A 20,356-nucleotide genomic window follows, 5' to 3' on the forward strand; every position below is an offset into this window, starting at 1 on the left:
AACCCAAAATCTAAAGAGTGACACTGAGCCAAGCACACAGCCCCACCAAGAATGTCTGTGGGAGCCTCAGCAAAGCAAAACTCCTCTAGACCCCACGGTCCCATCAGAAACATGGAGGATTATGCAGGTGAATAGCTCCGAGCCGGTTCCTCTAGCTCCATCACACCTTCGAGCGTGTTTCATAATCTCCCCAGAACAATTAGCATGACGAGGAGCAGTGCAACATATATCTGCCAGGCTGGAGCTGCTCATGAAGCCGAGACAATACACTGTCTGATCAGCTGATTAGAAATCAGCTCTGCTCCTTTCATACGTCTGAAAGAAACGGGCTGATTTTCCCTTGAGACTGGCTGACCAGGCAGCTGCCCCGTCTCCACCTTCACCACCCTCTGGGCAGCAGCCAGTAATTACATCCAAATTGGACTTAAGCTGCAGTAAAGGGGAAAAGAAAAGAGACGAAAACATAGTTCTCTCTTGGCTGAACAAGGCAGTACAGTATTTCATCCCTGTGTCTCATGCGACTTCGCTGCACATCTGCTTTCCAGGCTACACAAAAGTCCTGCATCTGCAGCATCTCACAGCTCAGCTGGAAAGGACCTCTCGCTCTCTCCCATTCCATTTCCTTTGGTCTGCGGCTCCTAGTGAAATGCAGATGTTCTGTTATGTGCATGCTTCCCCTGTAAAATGCTAAAGGGGGGCAGGGGAATACAGGTGTATTTTTCCCCCATTAGCATTTTACAGGGGAGGCATCAAAACTAATGATTAGTGCCTTTGAAAAATTCAAATATATTGAACTGTAAACACGTGTGTGACTGTAGAAAAAATATCCGGTCTGCTATGAAATATCTTGTTCATGCTTTGGAGCTGTAACTTGTCATTCTGGACATCCCTGGCTCTAGGTCAGTGATGACGCACACAAACTACATTAAAAAGAACATGATTAGCCCCATGTAACTATGAGTTGCACGGTCAAGCACTCAAAAGTTAGGAAATGCCAAATGTAAGGTGGCCCAGGTCACCTTAAATCAGCTTTCTTATGCACATGCATTATGACAGAGTCTGTAATGACACCGTCACATGGTATTTTTCCCATAGGGACCCCTTTTTCAAAGGCTTGGACAAATCTGAACAGATTTCATGGGAATGGCGACCAGCACACCCCAGACACAAACGCCACCCTGCCGCCAAAGTCTCAGTCCAAAGCTCTGGAGTGCTAGAATTTTTTAACCTGGAGAAAACAAGGTATTTTGCCCTAGTCTCATTCTCAGAAACAGGATTATTATTTTTTTTTAATTTCAGCCAAAACAAAGTCAGTCTGAGGCAGACACTCAGAATGGAAAATTTCAGCCCAAACAGTTAAAGTTTGGCAAAGTTATAAGCAACTGAAAACAGGGTCTTCTTATGAGAAGTGTCAGTCAAACTTAATACTAGTCCGTGCTATCAGAATGTCTACAGCTTTTCAACCCAGACCTTCAGCTGTTCAATCCTTTAGAGGACTCCACAAACTGAAGGGGCGTTGGCCTCTTCTGGCCTTTCCATGTCTTGGGCTGGGGATATCGAGTGTTCTGCTTAGCAGGGGCACTGGCAAGATCAGGAACAGTAAAATAAGCAGGAGGTTTCCAGATGTTTTCCCCCACCCCAGCTGTGCAACCAACCTGGCCCTGTCTGCGACTTGCTGACAAGTTGTTTCTTGGCTGATGAGCTTGATGTAAAGTAATGAATTTGCACAAGAACATGTTCATTTGTGCCACCAACTAACAAACCTGTGTTTGTTGTAGGGTGACCAGAAAGCAAGTGTGAAAAATCGGGATGGGGGTGGGGGGGTAATAGGAGCCTATATAAGAAAAAGACCCAAAAATCGGGACCGTCCCTATAAAATCGTGACATCTGATCACCCTAGTTTGTTGTAGTAGGGTCCCTCTTTAAAGCCACATGCTGGAAGGACATGCAGTCACTCCTGTGGAAAGACCAGTATTTTGTTGCGAGGCTCTTTAGGACTATCCATGCTGATTTGTCTGGTGTGTACATATTTGAGAGACCGGGAGATGGTAACAGTGCAGACATGAATGTTGTTAGCTGAAGCACAAAACAATTATTTCATTTTTCCTTAGTTAAAATGTAAATCTCCATAAACCAGGTCTTTCCTTTGGAATCCACCCTTCTCTGAGGTTTGTAAAGAGAGGCACTTCGACAGCTAATAGCGTTTACCCAGGAATTCTGACTTTCTTCATTCAGACAAGGGAAAAAAAAACCAAATGTGATTCTCAACTTTCAGTAAATGAGTCTATTTCTTATCTAGCTTCTCTGTCTGTTGGATTTAGATGGATCTATTTTAAGGCCACGAGGGACTATTCCTTCAACTAGTTGGACCTCCTGTATAACACAGGCCACAGAATTTCATCCAGTTACTCCCGTATTGAGCCCAGAAACTTGTGTTTGACTAAAGCAAACCGTTCAGTAAGGCATCCGGTCCTAATCTGAAGACTTCAAGAGATGGGATTTACAGAGCCAGTCACCATAACTGCAGTTTCAAGCAATACTGAAAAATATAAACATAACCAAGCTTCCTTCTCTGTCTTTACACTGATAACTAGGCATCACCCTGCCAAAACTGGCCACACTCACTTGCTGTCTAGTACTGGGCTGGCTGATGGAAGACAGGAAGGAGAAAGTTACGCTGAGGAGGGTAAATCAGGATAGGACCAACTGATTTAACTTTAAAAAGCAACAGAGGGTCCTGTGGCACCTTTAAGACTAACAGAAGTATTGGGAGCATAAGCTTTCGTGGGTAAGAACCTCACTTCTTCAGATGCAACTTCGATTTAACTTTGAGATTCCAAATCAGAGGGTAATAACAGCATGACAGTGACACTCTCAAAAGCACCAGTTATCACGTACTGTTGCATCTATCAGTGCCTAGGAGCACAACTACGGCACTGATGCATGTCTGGAAACCAAGGTCTGGTATGTCGGAGGATGTGGCAAAACTTCTGTAGTAAGTCTCAACACATGAGAGTGTTTTCTATCCGACAAGTATCTCAAATTATCTACGAGGTTTCTCTGAAATCAGTACTGAGTCCCATGCGGCCACAAGCCTTACCTACCTATCAGAGAGCATCACTTCAGCTCTGGAAATCCCTGTATCCTAGTTACACAGGAAGTGTGGATTAGTAGCTGCAGCACACTGACCTGGAAATCAGGAGTTCTAGATGCCCTTTTCGCTCTATCACTGAATCGGTGTCGCTTAATGCATGGTGCCTCATCTCTCTCTACCAGTTTCCCATCTGTTAAATGGGAATAAACCCACCTGCCTGACAGGGAGATTGTGATTTTGTAAAGTGCTTTGAGATCCTCAGATGGAAGCAAGTGGAAAATACTAGACGCATAATGTTGATCAAAGGGCCATTTATTCAGACACAACTGACCTGAATCCAGGTGGAATAACTTTGAGGGAATAGATGGCAGAGTTGTTGCTTCTGGTACAGTTTAGATCACACTATCAATTCTAATTCTATTATAGACCAACGTGGTACTGGCACAAGTACAATCTTGAAGTATGAGCCCTGCATTGGTTAGATGACATTTGTATTCAAGGTGCAGTGATCTATTGTAAGTGAAATAATGTAATCGGTACTTAGCATGAAAAGCAAATTTATCTTGTCACAAAGCATTACCTTGAAGGATATAGGCAGCTAACAATGCAGCATCCGATGTCTTGCAGAGAAGGCGGCCATGGTAGAGATCTCTTTTGATCTGCAGGAAGACTAAATACCTGAGGAGAGAAACAGACTTAGCTCTGAATTATTTCTTTTATTAAGCAAGGCTTAAGTTACCTAAACGTGTGACTCAAACAAAGAAAATCTGTATCGAGACACTTCCACTTTAAATTCATCAGCTGTGATTTAGTCAAGTGCTAATTTGCCAGTCAATCCTCAATTTAGGGTCAATTCTCAGGGCTCCGATGCACGCGTGCCACTCCCGCTGAAGTCCACAGGAGAGGCGATATGCATATATATGAGACAAGAATCTGATTCATAATTTGTCGTGCGGGTCCGAGACACAACCATCTAGTCACTTACTTGCCTTCTTACAGGCGCAGAAATTAATAACACAAAGCAGAGCTGCAGACAGAGATTAAGAGCTGTGCGTTTAATGGGAACACTCCAGAGAGACTCGTCCACAAGACCCGAGGAAACGCAGGAAAGAAGGAACATTGGTACAAATATTTACTCCAATGCTAGCTCGCTTCATTTCCATGCAAGCCCACTGAAATCAATGGAAACCCTCTCCCTGATTTCAATGGGCTTGGATCAGGCCCAGAGAGAGGTGAGGTAAGCAAGGGCTTTCAACAGTCCCAGCTTCTACGGCAGCGAGGTCTCCAGAGTCCTGTAGCTCTGACATCCATAGGCTGTGGCCGGAGAAATGAGCATATGTCGCAAATGTCTGACTTTACTTCAAGGCCAAAAACAAGATGGGTAGGACCAAACCCTACTTTAAGCCCTTTTATACAGAATTGGAATGGTCTCAGCCAATCAGAGCACAGTTTGCTGTGTCAAACTGACCAACAACTATGTTTATTTCTTATTTATGCAGTTCTCTTCACTCTGATTGGCTACTGGGGTATGATTTGCATAATGGCTTCCAGTTATCTTTCACCAACTGCGTAGCACCGAAATCCCTGTAATCTAATGGTTAATTATTGTATTTTTACTGTTGGTCCTGTAGTAGCGCCAAAGTCCCCAGTCCAGGCTAGTGTTCTGGTTTTAAACTTCTCTAAACCCGCACTTCACCCTTGGAACTCAAAACCTTTATATAACACCCACTTGGAAGAACCTCTCCTTCCCTTCATGTACATGTGGATGGTCTAGTAGCACTGTTACAACTACTGACATTATTATGTATAAGGTCCATTAACATTATTCCCCCTCTCTGTGCCTCGGTTTCTCCATCTGTAAAATGGGGGCACTGATATTGACATCCTTTGTAAAATGCTTTGAGAGGGACACTGAAAAGCATTATATAACAGCCAGGTATCATTATTATTACTACTACGAGACGTTTTAAGAGCTTAGATCCCTCTGTAAGCATTCACCTCCTTGGCATCTGTCATTAGCTGACAATACAATCAGCAATTCCTATGCTCGACAGTACTATTTCTCCTAGGTTTTATGTGATTTCAATAAATCAAAGCCAGTACCAAGAAAAAACAAAATATGACAAAAAATTATAGTATGATAATAAACTTAAAATAAGTAACCGTGTGGCAGTTCAGACTGAGTCACGAAGGCATTCATTACATTTGGGAAAAACAATCTGATGTAAAACATAACTCAGGTAATTAAGGAGTAAATTGTAAATTGGCATGCTTGGAAATATGTTTAAATAATTTAACTTCCATTCTGCAGAACCTCAGCCAGGCTTGATTTCTTGAGTTCAGATTTCTGATACTGCAAGCGTTATCATTTCACCGATAAAATTACAAGAATGTTGAGAAAAACCCAACTATCATAACCCACATCATTCTCCTTCTGATACCGCTGAGACAAATGCAAGCCACAGCTCTGCTCTTAGTTTCATGCATACATCTCATGGCAGATTTAGACTAAAAATGTCTTTATAAGTAGAACCAGCCCCTAGCAGCTAATTAGCTTTTACCCTTTGCTACCCTACAGAATGAATATCCAGGTCACCATTCCAGCTGTTTCGCTATGTATTTCAAGTTCTAATCTCCCCGCATTGAGTACTATTCATATGTACCCAAATCTCACAGAAATGCTGGTGAGGGTCAGGTGCGCTCTGTAATCCTGTTTGCGGATGGGAGAATATATCTTCCATTTCTACCTAACCACCTAAACCAGTTCTGGAGGGCCGTTTTTGGTGACCCAGGACGGTTTCCCTGTATGCCTATACCTTTAAATTGCACTGGGAGCCAGAATTTTCCAACACAAAGGGCTAATGCAGAGACATTAATACCTAGCAGTGGGAGCTCTAGAGCTACAGGCATGAAGGAATTAATGCAGAAAAGTGTGGCTTGAGAGGTGTGGACAGGGGTGGAAGCCCATTTTATAGAAGATCAAAACACAGTGATGTTGGCTACTGCTCCTGGGTAGTGGAAAACAGGATGAGACCTCTCATTGGCCTGAACAGATCCCAAAATAGAGAGTTCTCAGCTGCAACCAAATTGTTACGTCCCAATGGCATATCTGGGAACTGACATGGGGAAAAAAGCAAACTGTGTTTGTGAAAAATCACTGTCATTCTGATGCAACACCCTGCCTTTGCCATAATGGCTGATTTTGAAAGACACACAGAGAGGGGGCAAGAAGAGACTGCATCAGCCCTGACGCCCGCAGGCAGCATTAACATGCAATGTATCATCTTTACCACACCTAGACAGAGCTACCTTAGCCCCTGCCATGCCACGGGACATGAGCCATTCGCAGACATACAGAAGAAATCTTCCCACACCAGCCCTCATGCCTGTGCCAAACGTGTATTTGTTACCGTTACCCAAAGAGGGGAACAGCTCTTCCTTTTTCTATCCCAGCCCCCAAAATCTCTTCGTCTTGCAGGCCTTAATTAATGGACAGTATTTAAGAACAAAAGGGCAGATGATGGTGCAGGACACATAATTTAAGCTTTTCTGTGGCCTGACTTTTGTCGCCCTTGCCAATATTTTCTGGGTATATTATAGTTTATTAGACAATAACAAACACAGGCAACTCTCAAGGTACTTGAACACTGTCTTGCATACTGGGTAGCTACTGGCCATCTCATCTGCCCAGAACTGGGCAAAAAACACTGAATCGTTCAAATGAACTAATGAGTCAGCTGATGACACTTCAAACCACCAATCCAGTTCTAGGAGATGGGATATCTCCAGTAATTTATGTCCAATGCCCCACGCAGATTCCCAGCACATCTAAATCTGCCCTATGTCAGTGCAATGGTGGGACTGCAGAAGCAGTCAGTCAGTCTCTTGGGTTTCAAGTACAGGATCTGTATCGAATTATTAGATCATCAAACAATAGTGGACAGAAGTAGATATGGATGAATTAATTTGGCCTAATACCAAACTCACATGAACATGGAGGGTAAAAGTTGGACGCAGACAAGAAGGTGATTGTGTTTACGCTCCACTGAGGAAAGACTGTGAAAAGGGAAGCAGACTGCAGGAGAAACATCCAATGACAAGGTAGGATGGAAAATGGAGCAGAGATTGGGGAGAGTGAGTGACAAAGATGCTGAAAAAAAAGCAGAGACAGAGCAAGAACCTTCTGAATGAATAAATGTAGTACGAGCACCATGGACAGAGCTATCTGGCTTCCAGAGAGTTCTTCAGGACCTGATACAGAGCTTTCCCTTCCCTACAGACACACGTTGTTCAAAAACTGAATCAACCTTGCAATGAAGCCCTGAAGAAATCATGGGTTTAAATTAGGGGAAATACATTTGTGAACTTCGTCTAGTTTTGTGAACTGCAGCAAAAGGTTTCAAGAGGCCCCCAACACAAAGAACTTGCAAATATTCCCCCGTCCGTAGAGAACACCCAACTCAGCCAGCGAAAGGGAATTTTTGAGAGAAGAGCTTGTGTTCTGGAAATGTAGCTTCCTTTAAAAACGTAGTGAAGAAAGTTATGCAGTTTTCTGAACTAGAGAGTTCCCTCTTCACAGCTCAGCCATTCTTCCTATTGCTGATTTTCTCTTCAATCAGGAACTTTTAAAGCTAATTTAACTCTGAACTGACTGGAGTTTTTTCCTGGTCTCAGCACCAATCAATACCTGAACTTTCTTAGAACCAGCTTCACTTATCCTCCCTGTTCATTACTTTCTAACTGATTTCGTTCTGTCTGTCTCGCCAATGTGTTGGGACTGGAACACTGACAAAGTGAACAAACTCAACTGACGAGTGACTCCTATGCCTAAGAACAGCTTTTTCTTCCATGAAAACCAGGGCTTCATTTGAATTCTTCTGCCTTGGAGAAATGGATGTCACTAGAACCCAAAGACAGAGGGAGTTATAGATTTACATACCTGTAAAAAAGTAGATATGCCAATGGAGGGAAAGAAGTCATCAAAACATGCAATCATGTTATCTTGGAAATAAGCCATTGTCTGTCTGGCTCTAGACTCCAAGTAACACAAAGTGCTACTGCTCCCCCCACCCAACCCCTCTTATTGTTATATTAATTGCAAGGGGCTAAATCTTTGATGGCCTTAATTGGCCAAGTTTTCACACACACCCCCAAAGCATAAATCTGACCTGCATTTCAATTCTTATTATACCTGACAACTGCAGATGTTGTGCTGATCTCAGATTACAGAAAAGAAATAGAATACCGTAGGAACAGTTTAATGACCATGCCCACCTAATAGCGGTCACTGTTCAGAGAGACGTCATTGGCCATTTCACATTTAAATTGAGGCCTAATGATGGCAACATTTTGCAGTTGCTAGGAGTTAACATAAAATCTGCAAACCAAATAAGTGGCTCTTGAAAAAGGGCAACCAGATGCATCTGTCTGAGATCTATGCCTGGGCACTTCTTTGTTTCTCCCCAAATGTACCTGGAACAAAAACCAAATCAATCATATCTGGGAAAGCTGATTTGGGGTACCTTCTTATAGAAACAGAAATGCTTGTGTTTTGGACATGAAGTTATTTTAAAACAGGCTCAGCAAATAAAAATGGCCCATTTACAAATGCTTGATTTTGTGCTAATCTGACTCTACCAGGGGGCTGGCAATCAGGTTCAGAAAGAGTTGCCTATGTATTCAGGACACTAACTTCTCAGACTTTCAGATAAGAACTATGGGTTTTATTTCTCTCTCCCTGAAGTACAAGAAAAGCTCCCATTAATTCTGCACATCATCAAGAAAGGCATAGAACTCCAGAATCCTCCTTCCTATGCTGATCTCATCTTCTATTGTCCATCATCTGTTCTCTAACCCATTCTTCTAAAGAAAAATATATTTAGTTTATTAATACAAAAACAAAAGGTACGTAATCCTGAGCCCAGAAGTATTTCAAATACACCGTATAAAAGAGGGCAAAATCCCAGAGTTCATCCAGTCACGGTCCTTGCTCACCAGACACTCCAAAGAGAGAGTGCACATCCAAGGGATGGTATGCAGAGGGCTGGACTAGAAGACCTCCTGAGGTCCCTTCCAGTCCTACACTTCTATGGTTCTATGAATGCTGGAATATATTTAGCCCTTCCAGTTGGCCTGCCTAATTCCGGAGGAGCTCGGATTGGATCTTGACAATCCATCTTGGATGTTTAAAGACATACAGAGGCCTGCGCTCTAGGATTCCTCAAATGCCAGGGGGAAAAACACCAGCTGGCCCGGGGGACCAGTAGAGGGATTTAGCACCTTTCACCTTCAGGCCACTGATTCTAATCAAGTCCAAGTCAGTGACAACTGAGCTTTGTCTCCACCTGACAACCGCTGAGGGCATACGGAAATAAGTCTTGTGGTCTTGTAATTTCTAGAAGACAAGCGGCTACCTCACTCAGCAACTGTATGTGCTTTGAGGATACAAAGGGAAAAACGCTTGTGCTGCTGCTATGCCTGTTTTTATTCTACCCGTAAATGAAGGCATTCATTCGCCAGGGCTGTCAGTCTAATGCCTTTACATTCATTTACAAATTAAAAAAGCAGAAGTACCCCTCATCAATCTATTACACCAGTGGCTAGTAAACAACTTTTCTAATCCCAGCATCACCACATGTGCCCTCTGCTCCATCAGCAGTCTGTTGACCATCACCTGTGGCAATTTCAGATTCTTTTACAACATACATATGTAGGACAAGAAAATTAGTCAGTAAGGGCCACTTCTAAAGAATAAAAACAGGTACTCAGGTTTCATATGCAAGAATTAAAAGCTGATGGGTGCAAATTGGTAATTGCATAGCAAAATATGCATCTCTATACACAGAATGGGTGTCTTCACATGCACCCATTTGCATGTACAGTGATCTATTTGAAGACACCTGATCACATTTTGCATTCACAATTTAACATGTTGTTTTGCAGATTTGACCCTCAACATTTTTGTTTCCTTAGGTGCAGAAAATAAATACATACCTCCACAGGATACTCTGAGCACTGCCAGGTAGATTGGAATAGATTCATGCCCGAGTTCTCTTAAATTAGGTTTAGTTTCTCAAACTATCCCAGATTTACTCTTTCAAATGTTGTTTCTCCAATTTATAATCCTGTGTTCAGGATCTGATTGCAATCACCGGCAGGAAATCATGAAATCAGGATGTTGACTAAAGTTTATAGATGCCTCACTTTAACAAATAAAATAAAACAAAACTATTTCAGCCCCAGAGGGGATGGTATGACATGGGCCCAGAGTATGCAGAAGCATGAAAATTAAACATGAAATTGTCCCAGTTCTCTTTGGCCAGCAGATCCGCAATTCAAATGGATACATCCCCAACCCATACTTCCCATTAAATAGGTTTGGATCCGTGTGATCAGTCTGGCTGTTTACTTGTGTTCTGTAAATGATTAAATCACAGCAGTGACTAATGGTAGTTTCTAATCAGCTGAGAACCCAGCTGTTGCAATGTACCACTGACCATGGAAACGCTGGCTGTAGCCTGGATCCAGCCATCTCTGGGTCACCATCTCCGTTCCCCAGAGTGCAGGACAGGCACTTTTACCCAAGTTTAATTCAGTACTCGCTCCCTTGATCCAAGAGACCCCTGGCTTTGCGAAGAGTCCATGCCGGGGTTCAGAGGGGCTTGTTTTGAAGCCTTTGCCGGTTAAGACTGTTCTCCACACCCGGCCCTTTCCATACCACGTCTGTCACAGTGCACCAGCGCAGGGACTGTTCACACTCAGTCATGCACTGGAACCATAGACCAATATCCAATTGAGCTTAAAATTAACCACAATAAAAGTGAAACTAAACAGAGGTAAACAATAGATGCTGCAAAAGTTTCTGATGCACATTAGCAGTGCCCTGCCATCCTCCAGCTGAGATGGAAGTGCTGTTCTGGTTAGTCCCCTTTGTTGTGTCTAAATGTGTTGCATGCTTCTGTGCTTAAGATCCTAGTAGAAAACGATGGAAAACATCTACTGGACTGTTGAGACCACCCCACAGCAAGGGCAGGGCCTAGTCTCCCACTAGCCCAGTGTTTCCCAAACTTGGGACGCTGCTTGTGTAGGGAAAGCCCCTGGCGGGCCGGGCCGGTTTGTTTCCTGCCGCGTCCGCAGGTTCGGCCGATTGTGTCTCCCACTGGCCGTGGTTCACTGCTCCAGGCCAATGGGGGCTGCGGGAAGCAGCGGCCAGCATGTTCCTTGGCCCGTGCCGCTTCCTGCAGCCCCCATTGGCCTGGAGCGGTGAACCGCGGCCAGTGGGAGACGCAATCGGCCGAACCTGCGGACGCGGCAGGTAAACAAACCGGCCTGGCCCGCCAGGGGCTTTCCCTACACAAGCAGCATCCCAAGTTTGGGAAACACTGCACTAGCTGATATTACATTGATTTTACACTTCATCTTAGCCAAACGTTTCACGATGTAGGGAAAAAAACGAAGTCTCAGGTGCTAGAATGCAGACACCAATTTCCCCTTCGTTTTCCAAGGAGGGAACAACAAGGCATTGGAAACCGCTTTGAAGATTTCTGAGCTTAGCTGCAATGCAAAATATATTGTGGTGTTTACCTGAAACATGTCCCACCAACTTCTCTATATTCTCTTTCCTGTCAATTTCCCCTCCTCTCACTGCAAATCCTGATTCCTTCGGAAGCCTTATTTTCCAAACTTGTTAGGACACAGATGTGTGTTTGCAATTTGTTCTGTCTGAAAGAGTAATTACACTTTGGACAGAGTCGTAAACATCTCTAAGCAATAGCTGCTTTTGGCAGAATTATTTGTTAATGATGCTGTACTGTTCCAATGTGCTCAATTAACATTTGTGCTTCCCTCCTTTCCGGAGAGCCGAGAGGATATTTAGCATGCTAACCACGGCCTATATGCAAAGACCTCTTAAAAAATTAACGTCATTTTTTAATAAACTCCACATTGTACTGTACCTGCTCTCCCTTCTCCCCCCACCTGAGATCTGCAGCACAGAAAGAGAGGAACATCCATTTATCTGAAGATGACAAGACGCATTCATCAAGGTCTTTGGACTAAATTTATTGCCTGGGAAGAGTCCAATTTACTGAACCCAGCTCTCAATTCCCCATCTCATTCTGCCTCAGCCCTGCATTACAGCAGCCCTTGAAAAAGACAAGATTATAAGGCAGGAATCGAGCATCTGAACCGTCTCAAAGCGCAGCACTGACACCTGCATTTGTCTAGCGATCAGGTGGCGGGACAGGCTTTTTGCCAGGAACCATTCCTTGACTTATCATCAAGCTGCAGCATCTGGGAACAGGTGCGCCCTACTTGCGCAGGCAGGAATGAAGAGTGGAAGGGACTCACAGCTGGCTTGCAGGCAAGTTAACACTGTGCCAGAGGCGAGGGGAAAAGGGAATCATGGGGAATGAATGTCAGAATTAGCCAGCTTTGGAACTGTTGTATCGGTCTGATCGCCTCATGCTAGAAGTTACATTATTAAAACTGCACGTCTGCAAATACTTCACACACCAGAACCAAAGACATCTCCTGAAACAAACCTGCCTGTTTTTCTGTTTGTTCCAGCTGGACAACGGGCACAAACGAGGGGAGGGCTCCTACAATCACGCAGTCTGGAATGGACGCGGTCTCCTGCTCACTCCCTGCCTAGCCAGTGCTCCTCTACAACCTGTTCCCACTGGAATCAAGGAGAGTTGTGCCATTCACTTCATGAAAGCAGGACTGAGCCCTTACTGCCTTGAGTGTTAGAGTTAAGGGACACTGCCAGCTACTCACACAGCATTTCCCCCCTCGGCTTCTGCTGTCGCTTCTTAGCAGCCTGGAAAGAAACCAGCTCTCGCTCAATGCGTACAGCAGACAAAGAATAAACGTCTAACGGGGACGTGCGGTGGAAATAAGGAAGTAGCAGGCTGTTCATCTGGCTCCGTATTTTAAGCAGAAGAGGCGGAGCGAGAGCAGTGCCTGCATTGGCCATCAATTTAACAGACAAGGCGGTAGGCAGGCTAACTAACAGAACCGGTTATGAAAAGGTTAGACAAAGAGTCCTGGCCACAAATAACAAGGGAGGGCCTGTTTAAACAGGTCACTACATCTGGGAGTGAATCCTGAGTATTGGAAAGCAGGAAACACCCCACCATCTTGGAAAGGGCAAAGAAACAAAGCCCGAAACCTTTGGTCCTGTGATTAACAGCTCTTCTGATGAGAACTTTGGAAAACGACTAGCAATGGCCTAAGAGATCTCTCCCAGCTCTGTCTTCTATGACGGACCGGGGACAATGGGAACCAAACGTAGCATTTCCAAGGCCTACACCTTGTGGTAGCTCACGGCAATACACTCCACTACCACAGCAAATTCTAGCGTGGAAAGCTCAGCTCTCTGGGTTTGGCGCATCGCAGCTACTGTGACCTGTTGTGTGTGAACACAGCCGTGCTGAATGTTCCTATACACATCCCAAGAGAACAGCAAGCCAAGATGTGAAAGCGTTTGGGGGTGGTGTCAACACATGGGCAGCGTGGCTAACTGCGGCATGTTTTTCTTTTCCATTTGCTAGCAAAATTTGGGAACAAATATGCATGCTGAGCCCCAAACCAGCCCACTTCTTTATGCCTACACGGATATTTGTGACAAATTCTGCATTCCCGCACGCAACCTGCTGGCATTAGCTTCCCCTCCCCTGTTCTAAAGTCACACCCAGCGCTTCCTCATCTCCCCGCAGTCCTAATCACACCCCGCCTTTCAGATTCAAGCAAACTTCATCTCTCACCGCTCTGCCAAATCCACCTCAACACTTTTAAACAGTGGTGATAAATTCTGGAGCAGCATTTAGTGCAATCGACCCCCCACCAAAGACCCGTGATCGGAACGGAATGTCAAAAGCCAATCTGAGCAGTATTGCAAATGAGACATTGCACCGCCGAGCTAGATTTGTCTTCCAGGCTCAAGAGAATTTGAATATTTATAGCCCACCTAGAATCAGGCACATTTTGTACAAAGAGTCAATGAAGTTCAGATAACGCGTGACTGTTCAAAGATGACAGTGAATTACCCCAATAGAATGTCTGGCAGCCAGCAAGGCGGGATGGGCAGCTAAAGACTAAGTGTTGACATTTTTTAAAAAACAATCAGGCTTGAGCCAGCTTAGTTACATAAATACAATACTTTTTTTAAAGGGGAGCTTATGTCTGATTGGCTGAGACATACAATAGGATTCTGCTCCTCCCCCACAAGTGAATCTAACTGCAGTATGTCAGGACCAGTGAGCAATTCAAACTCTAGCGCACCAACATCTAACAGGTAAAATGATTCAATCCGCATCAGTCATTTGATCTGATAGAAACGGAGTCACTGTAATGGAATGCTGTCAGAGGATCAAGAGTCCTGCCTTGAAAATAAGCGACTCGGCTTTACTCCGACACACATGTAGCAGCGGGAGGGCATCACGCTCTGACAACCGTCTAGTTCATTGACAATCTCTCTGAAATATGCCTAGCCAATGCTCAGAGTCCTGGGGAGAATGTAGCGCCCCGTGCTAACACAGAGTGAGATGTTTAATATACCGGCATAGGGAGATGGACATTGGTTCTCCTGCCCTGCAGGAATGCTCATCATTCCCATCCTGCGGCCAGACCTTGTGGGAAATGCTGCTATTGTCCCACGACTTCATCAGTGTCCACAGGACAGGAATTCCCCCATCTGCTGTTACAAGGCCACAGGCTTCCGACAAACCCTTCAATCCACCACGAGGCGCGTGAACCTGTAAGTGTCAAACACGACGCTCCACAGCCAGGCGTACCGAGGAGACACAGGAGTAGCGGCCTAGCAGGAGTGCATCAGCTGTGCTGGGTCTGGAGCAAGTGGCTGCAGTTAACCCAAGAGAGGGCTGGGTTCCCCAGATCTGATCCCGCTTAAACCTCGGGTTTCCTTCAGGTTTGGCCGAGTGAAGCTGAAATGCCGAACAAATCACCAGATAAAACTGCCTAAATAATTACTCCTCAGCAGCATTTTTATTCCTGGGACAAGACCACTCTGTCAGGGACGAGTCAGCCAAGCCCAGGAGAGGCCAGCTCCACCGAGACAGGAAAAGCAACCCTTCAATCAACCCCCTGGGGGAGCTCCGGGAACCTGCCTCCGCACATCACTGGCTAAACCTTGTGAGGTGTGGCGGGGCAGACGGGGCAGGGAAGGGGGTCTTAGCAGCCTTGAGACAACTCACACCTCATGCTGTGAAACTAGAGATTTTTACATCCCCTGCCCTTGCTGTCACCTTGAGCTCTCCCTCCGTCCCTCCATTGGCACGACTCACATGGGATTTCTTCTCCCTCCCCAAACATGTCAACCCCCTGTCCTCCACTGACCACTGAGTGTACTCCCATGACCACCTGGCCTGCTCCCCCACCTTGAACCTCCAGGGAAATAAGGTGGACCACTGCACCCCACAAAGGACCATAAAGCACCCTCTATTTAGGATCTGCAGGGAGGAGGAGGAGGAGGAGGTCCCAATCTTAATCAGGCACCCAAATACAGCTGTGTCAAACATTTCCATCACATCAGGTCACCCCCGTGCCGCAATGCAGCACAAGAAGAAAGATCCCACCAGTTCCTTCCACCACTGCAGCTTGGAACCATGCTCCTCGCGTTCTCACATTTACCCTCGTGGCCACGGCCATGCGCCTTCCCTCCTCAGAGCAGAATAGGACGTGAAGACTGACCTAAGCCAGGGTTTTCCCCACCCCTAGCAGATCAGCAGCTCGTTAACTGTGCTCCACCATCCAGCCAGTGAAGAGACCTTTAAAGGGACTGATGAACCTCCAAGTTAAACGCACCTGACTGGATTCTGGCAAAGATAACCCCAGATGTTCGTAAACAATCAAGGCATTTTTGGAGACTGCATTCCTGTTAGGGGGTAGAGCCCGGACATTTCATTACCTATCTCCTGGGTGCCCCCCTGATGGCACAACTGGTCTCAAGGTAACAAACAATCCCTTCCCCCCACTTATGAGGGAAGGATATTTAACCAGTGATGTGCCAGAGCACATTCCTGGCCAGAGGTGACTCATCTCCAGGACTCACAAGTATACCTCTGAAGAGCATCCATTTTGCTTTTGGAATGGAGCAAATGTCAGGGACTTTGAGAATAAAAGGAAACCCCACGTACCTAGGGATGGAAAAATACCCCCACGCAACACCGCAGACACACACACGTGCACGCGCGCGCACACACACACACACACACACACACACACACACGGACTGCACTCACTACTGCATAATTTTGCACAGTTTGCACACCATGGGACTGTACTCAATTGGCACAGATCCACTGATTTCAATGAGGCTACACCAATTTACACCCGCTGAGGATTTGGCCCCACAAAGCGTAACCATTGCCAGCGAAGCGTGCTGGGTGTGAGTGTCCCTTCCAAGCAGTGCCGCACCCCTCCTGGGCTATGGGAATGATGGGGAAGCATTTTGGTTTCAAGAAGAAAACCAACGAATCAACAGGCCTGTTCCCCACCCGCCTGGCGTACAGGCACACAGAACTGTTGTGCACAAGGGTTATTGCGGGCTAAGCCGGGGGAGGGAGTTTTGCAGGAACTCCTCCTGGCTAAAATATTGGCAGGGTGTTACTGTACTTAACCACCCGTCCTGACGAGGCTGTTTTCTCTCAGCTGACCACTCGTATGGGTGGTGATAACAGACCCCGTGCCACGCTGCCGCTATCTTGACACAATAATCTGACTGGGGGATGACCCGTGGCAGCCCTTGGATGAAGCATCTCCAGCTGAATCCAACCCTCCCCCACAAAAACAGCTGCCGGTCTCATAACTCCCATCTGACTGAAAGGGGCAGAAGAAGGAAATGCCAACATCAAAGCAACCACGGCTAATGGCTTTGCCACTGAGCAGTTGACACCTAAACACAGAGGCCGAGGTTTCAAAATGACCAGTGATTTTGGGGTGCCTGACTTCAGACACCTTAAAGGAGCCTGATTTTCAGAGACTGGGTGCTCAGCTCTTTCAGAAAATGAAATCCCGTGGAGGTGTCGAGTGCAGCACACAAAATCACTAGTCACGTGTGGACATCTCCACTATCCCCTTCCTAACAACTAACATACAGCACTTGCAGTCTCTCCTGCCCAGGGCAAGGAGACAATCGAGTCAATGGAGCCACGCAGATCTCCACCAGCTGAGGATCTAGCCCCAAGTCTCCATTATACCCCACTTCTCCAAACAAGTTCTGTCGGGAATGTCGGTCTCACTCCTAGGTCAGCTTTCAGATCCCCCACAATGATGTGGACTGAGGGACAAAGTTTCAACTTAGCCTAAGTGCCTTAGGAGCCTAGGTCCCACTGACTCTCTCAAAGCGCTTTACAAAAGAGACCAGTCGGTATCACTATCTCTGTTTTACAGTTGGGGAAACTGAGGCAGCAAGTGGCATAACTGCTATAAGTACTTAACAGAGCATTCCCTAAGTACTGATACACTTTTGTGCTTGTACATTTAGGGCCACCCTTCCTCTTGCAAAAATAAATGCAGGGAAGAGAACGAAAGCCCAAATTTCTTCATAGGGAGAAACAGTGTGAAACATTTGACCTGCAGTTGGCTACACATTTCATCCCAAGACATTCCCCTTATTTAAACAGCGATGCATCCTGAGAGCTGCTGGTCACCAACAGCTACCAGCGACTTCGAGGGGAATGAGACGTGCTTAGACCCTTTCAAGTGCATGGTGTATGTCCACCCGTAACTACGTATGTAAGCACATGTGCAGCCATAACTTGGGCTCTGGAGCTGTTCAAAACAGTGGCATGTGGATTTTTGACAATGGGAAAAGTGCGTTTTTCAACCTCTCCTAATACTCCACAACAGATGAACTGTTGCTGTTCCTAAGTACAGAGCAACAGAGTCACCTTTCAGCAGAGACCACGCGTGGCGAAGTTCAGCCTGAAAGGTGAAAGTTACAAGGAACTGAAATACCCAGGGGTGAGACTAGAACCTGTTCTGCAATCATGGCTATCGTAGTCACTATGGGCATGTCTCCACTGCACACAATGGCCAGGTTCTGAGTCTGGTTTGAGCCTAAGCCCCATTTCCATCCACACACAAGACAACCTGACTCGGGTCAGCAAGCACTCAGGATCCGGGTCCTAGAACCCTGTTGGTGGGACAGGCCAGAGCCCAAGTCCTGCTGTGAAGCCCATTTATTTTTCATCACAGATGCACCTCAAGCCACAGACCAAGTCTGCAGACCTCCTGAGTGCAGTGTGGACGCATTAGCACGGCTGTGAGACTTGGGTCCAGCATCGTAAACCCGGGTTTACAATGCAGGGTGGATACTTAAGTGCAGGCCTAGAAACACCGAGCGTGCGAGCCCAGCTCCCACAGACCCCGGTTTACAAGGCAGCGTCGACAGACTCTCAGGCTCCTGCTATAATTATGACATACAGTCTAAGTGCTGTGTTCTGGCAACTCAATCTTCTTAACAGACTGTCGTGGAAGTTCAAGCTAGCGGGTTTAAATCAACAGCTAATGATAAACATCAGCTGTGGCAGGATGACTTTGCAAGCCAATAAAATGCTTCCAGTGTATAGTAACAGTACTGTCATGCTTCTTTAGACACGAACCCGGTGGGTGACTCTGACTGGTTCTGTTCAGGGAAATCTGAAACAAAACGTTTCAGATTGCGGAGCTGCAAGTGTATCTGACCTTTAACAATACCTTCTGGGGGCACCCAGCGCGAACCCCATTCCGTGGCTGCTAGCTTCAGTCTTACCTGGTTATTTCCTCCTTCAGAGCAGCAGGGTCGGTGGGATAAAACTTCACACGAAAACACATGGTGAATGGAGGCTGGGCTGCAGCGTAAAATGACAATGTTACGGTCACTTGAATTGTATCCATTGAGAACAAATACACCCGTGCCTTCCTCAGCTATTAACCCAACTAAAGGAGCTAGTCAAAGCTTTTTCAGGACCAGATCTGGCTCCGCGGTTACGTATCCCCCCAAAGCACAGGCAGAGCGCTCATTAACAGCAAGGGCAGTTGTGATCCCAACTCCTCAGGCACCAAAAGAAAGGATGGGCCTCAAGCACCTCCCTTTGTCATAATGGCAAAAGAATTCAACGGGGAAGCTAAAAGCCCCTCTTTGCCCCCCTGTTCTGTGCAAGGATTGTGGTGTAAATAACAATCTAGAGTCCTCCAGTCTCTTAGACACCCAAGAGTACACGGAGGACACTGCTTGAAATCTGAATGGCCTGTCTGTCCGCTCCCCACAATCCCTACCGACACAAACACAGTACACACAAACACAGTACATACACTATAGGCTAGACTGTGAGCTGGCCTACACAACCACAGAGGGAGGGAGGGGTCAGAAAGATGATTCCCACCTCCACCTTAGCCAAGCAAGGGCTGCTCATGACAGCAGTCGTTGTGCTCCTACACTTGGCTTCCACCCTACAAGCAGGATGCTAAAGACAAGGGAGAAGGACAGGGAGGGGATGGGGCTTCCGCCACACAATGCCCAAGGCTCCTCCTGCACTGGCCCGTGCAGCAGAGGGACAGCTGGGAGGAAGGGGGACGGGGAGATCTCTAAAACACAACTCAAGGAATAATGGGGCATTTCCAAAGGGGATTTTCATTGGGCCTCCATGGCTGTGCCGACAGTACACGTGACGGTATCTGTTGTGTGGGCAATAAAAGTTCACTTTTGCTTGGAAAACAGGTGGGCTTGCAAATTGTTATTTGCTCACTCGGATCATTTATCCATGCAGGTACCTGTTTTGTTCAAGCAAACACAGATTTTGCATGTGCAAAATGGACATAGTTACATTGGCACAAGTAGGAGGCTTAATGAAAATTTGCCCCCGAGAGAATTATTTCATTTTCAACGTAATGAAGATACTCAGAAGGGCACATTCGCTAGGTGATGTGCAGGAAATAACCCACACAAGTCAAGTGGTTGAACCAGAGGGAAATGCTTATAAAATTAAGGGGAGCATGCATAGGCGACATCAGACATCTTCCTACATAGAGGCACAGTAAATGCAATACTTACCTCTCATCTGCTTCACAACAGACTTTGTAAACTCCAACCAATGCTGAAATGAAAAAGAAAGGTTTTCTTTTTAAAAAGGACCAGTAACAAATACCCTCGTGTTCATGTTGTAATGCCTCCTCTTTGGGTAAAAATAAAAGAAACCGAAAAAACCGGGTTGAAACAGAGGCATGTTTCTTTGAATGACCAATAGATTATAGAGAAAA

General features: G+C 45.9%; 1 protein-coding gene across 4 annotated transcripts in view; it reads right to left on the reverse strand.

Annotated features, from left to right (window-relative positions):
• FRMD5 (FERM domain containing 5) overlaps positions 1-20,356 on the reverse strand; it is a 281,834-nt gene that overhangs the window by 54,498 nt on the left and 206,980 nt on the right. For all 4 annotated transcript variants that reach the window (XM_065559122.1, XM_065559119.1, XM_065559120.1 and 1 more), the window contains exons 3-5: positions 20,151-20,193; positions 18,870-18,948; positions 3,675-3,772 (exon numbers count right to left, since the gene is read on the reverse strand). In XM_065559122.1, the coding sequence (XP_065415194.1) occupies positions 3,675-3,772; positions 18,870-18,948; positions 20,151-20,193 (220 nt within the window). The remainder of the gene's footprint in view (positions 1-3,674; positions 3,773-18,869; positions 18,949-20,150; positions 20,194-20,356) is intronic.

This window comes from Chrysemys picta, chromosome 10 (assembly GCF_011386835.1).
Source record: "Chrysemys picta bellii isolate R12L10 chromosome 10, ASM1138683v2, whole genome shotgun sequence".
NCBI lineage: Eukaryota > Metazoa > Chordata > Testudines > Emydidae > Chrysemys > Chrysemys picta.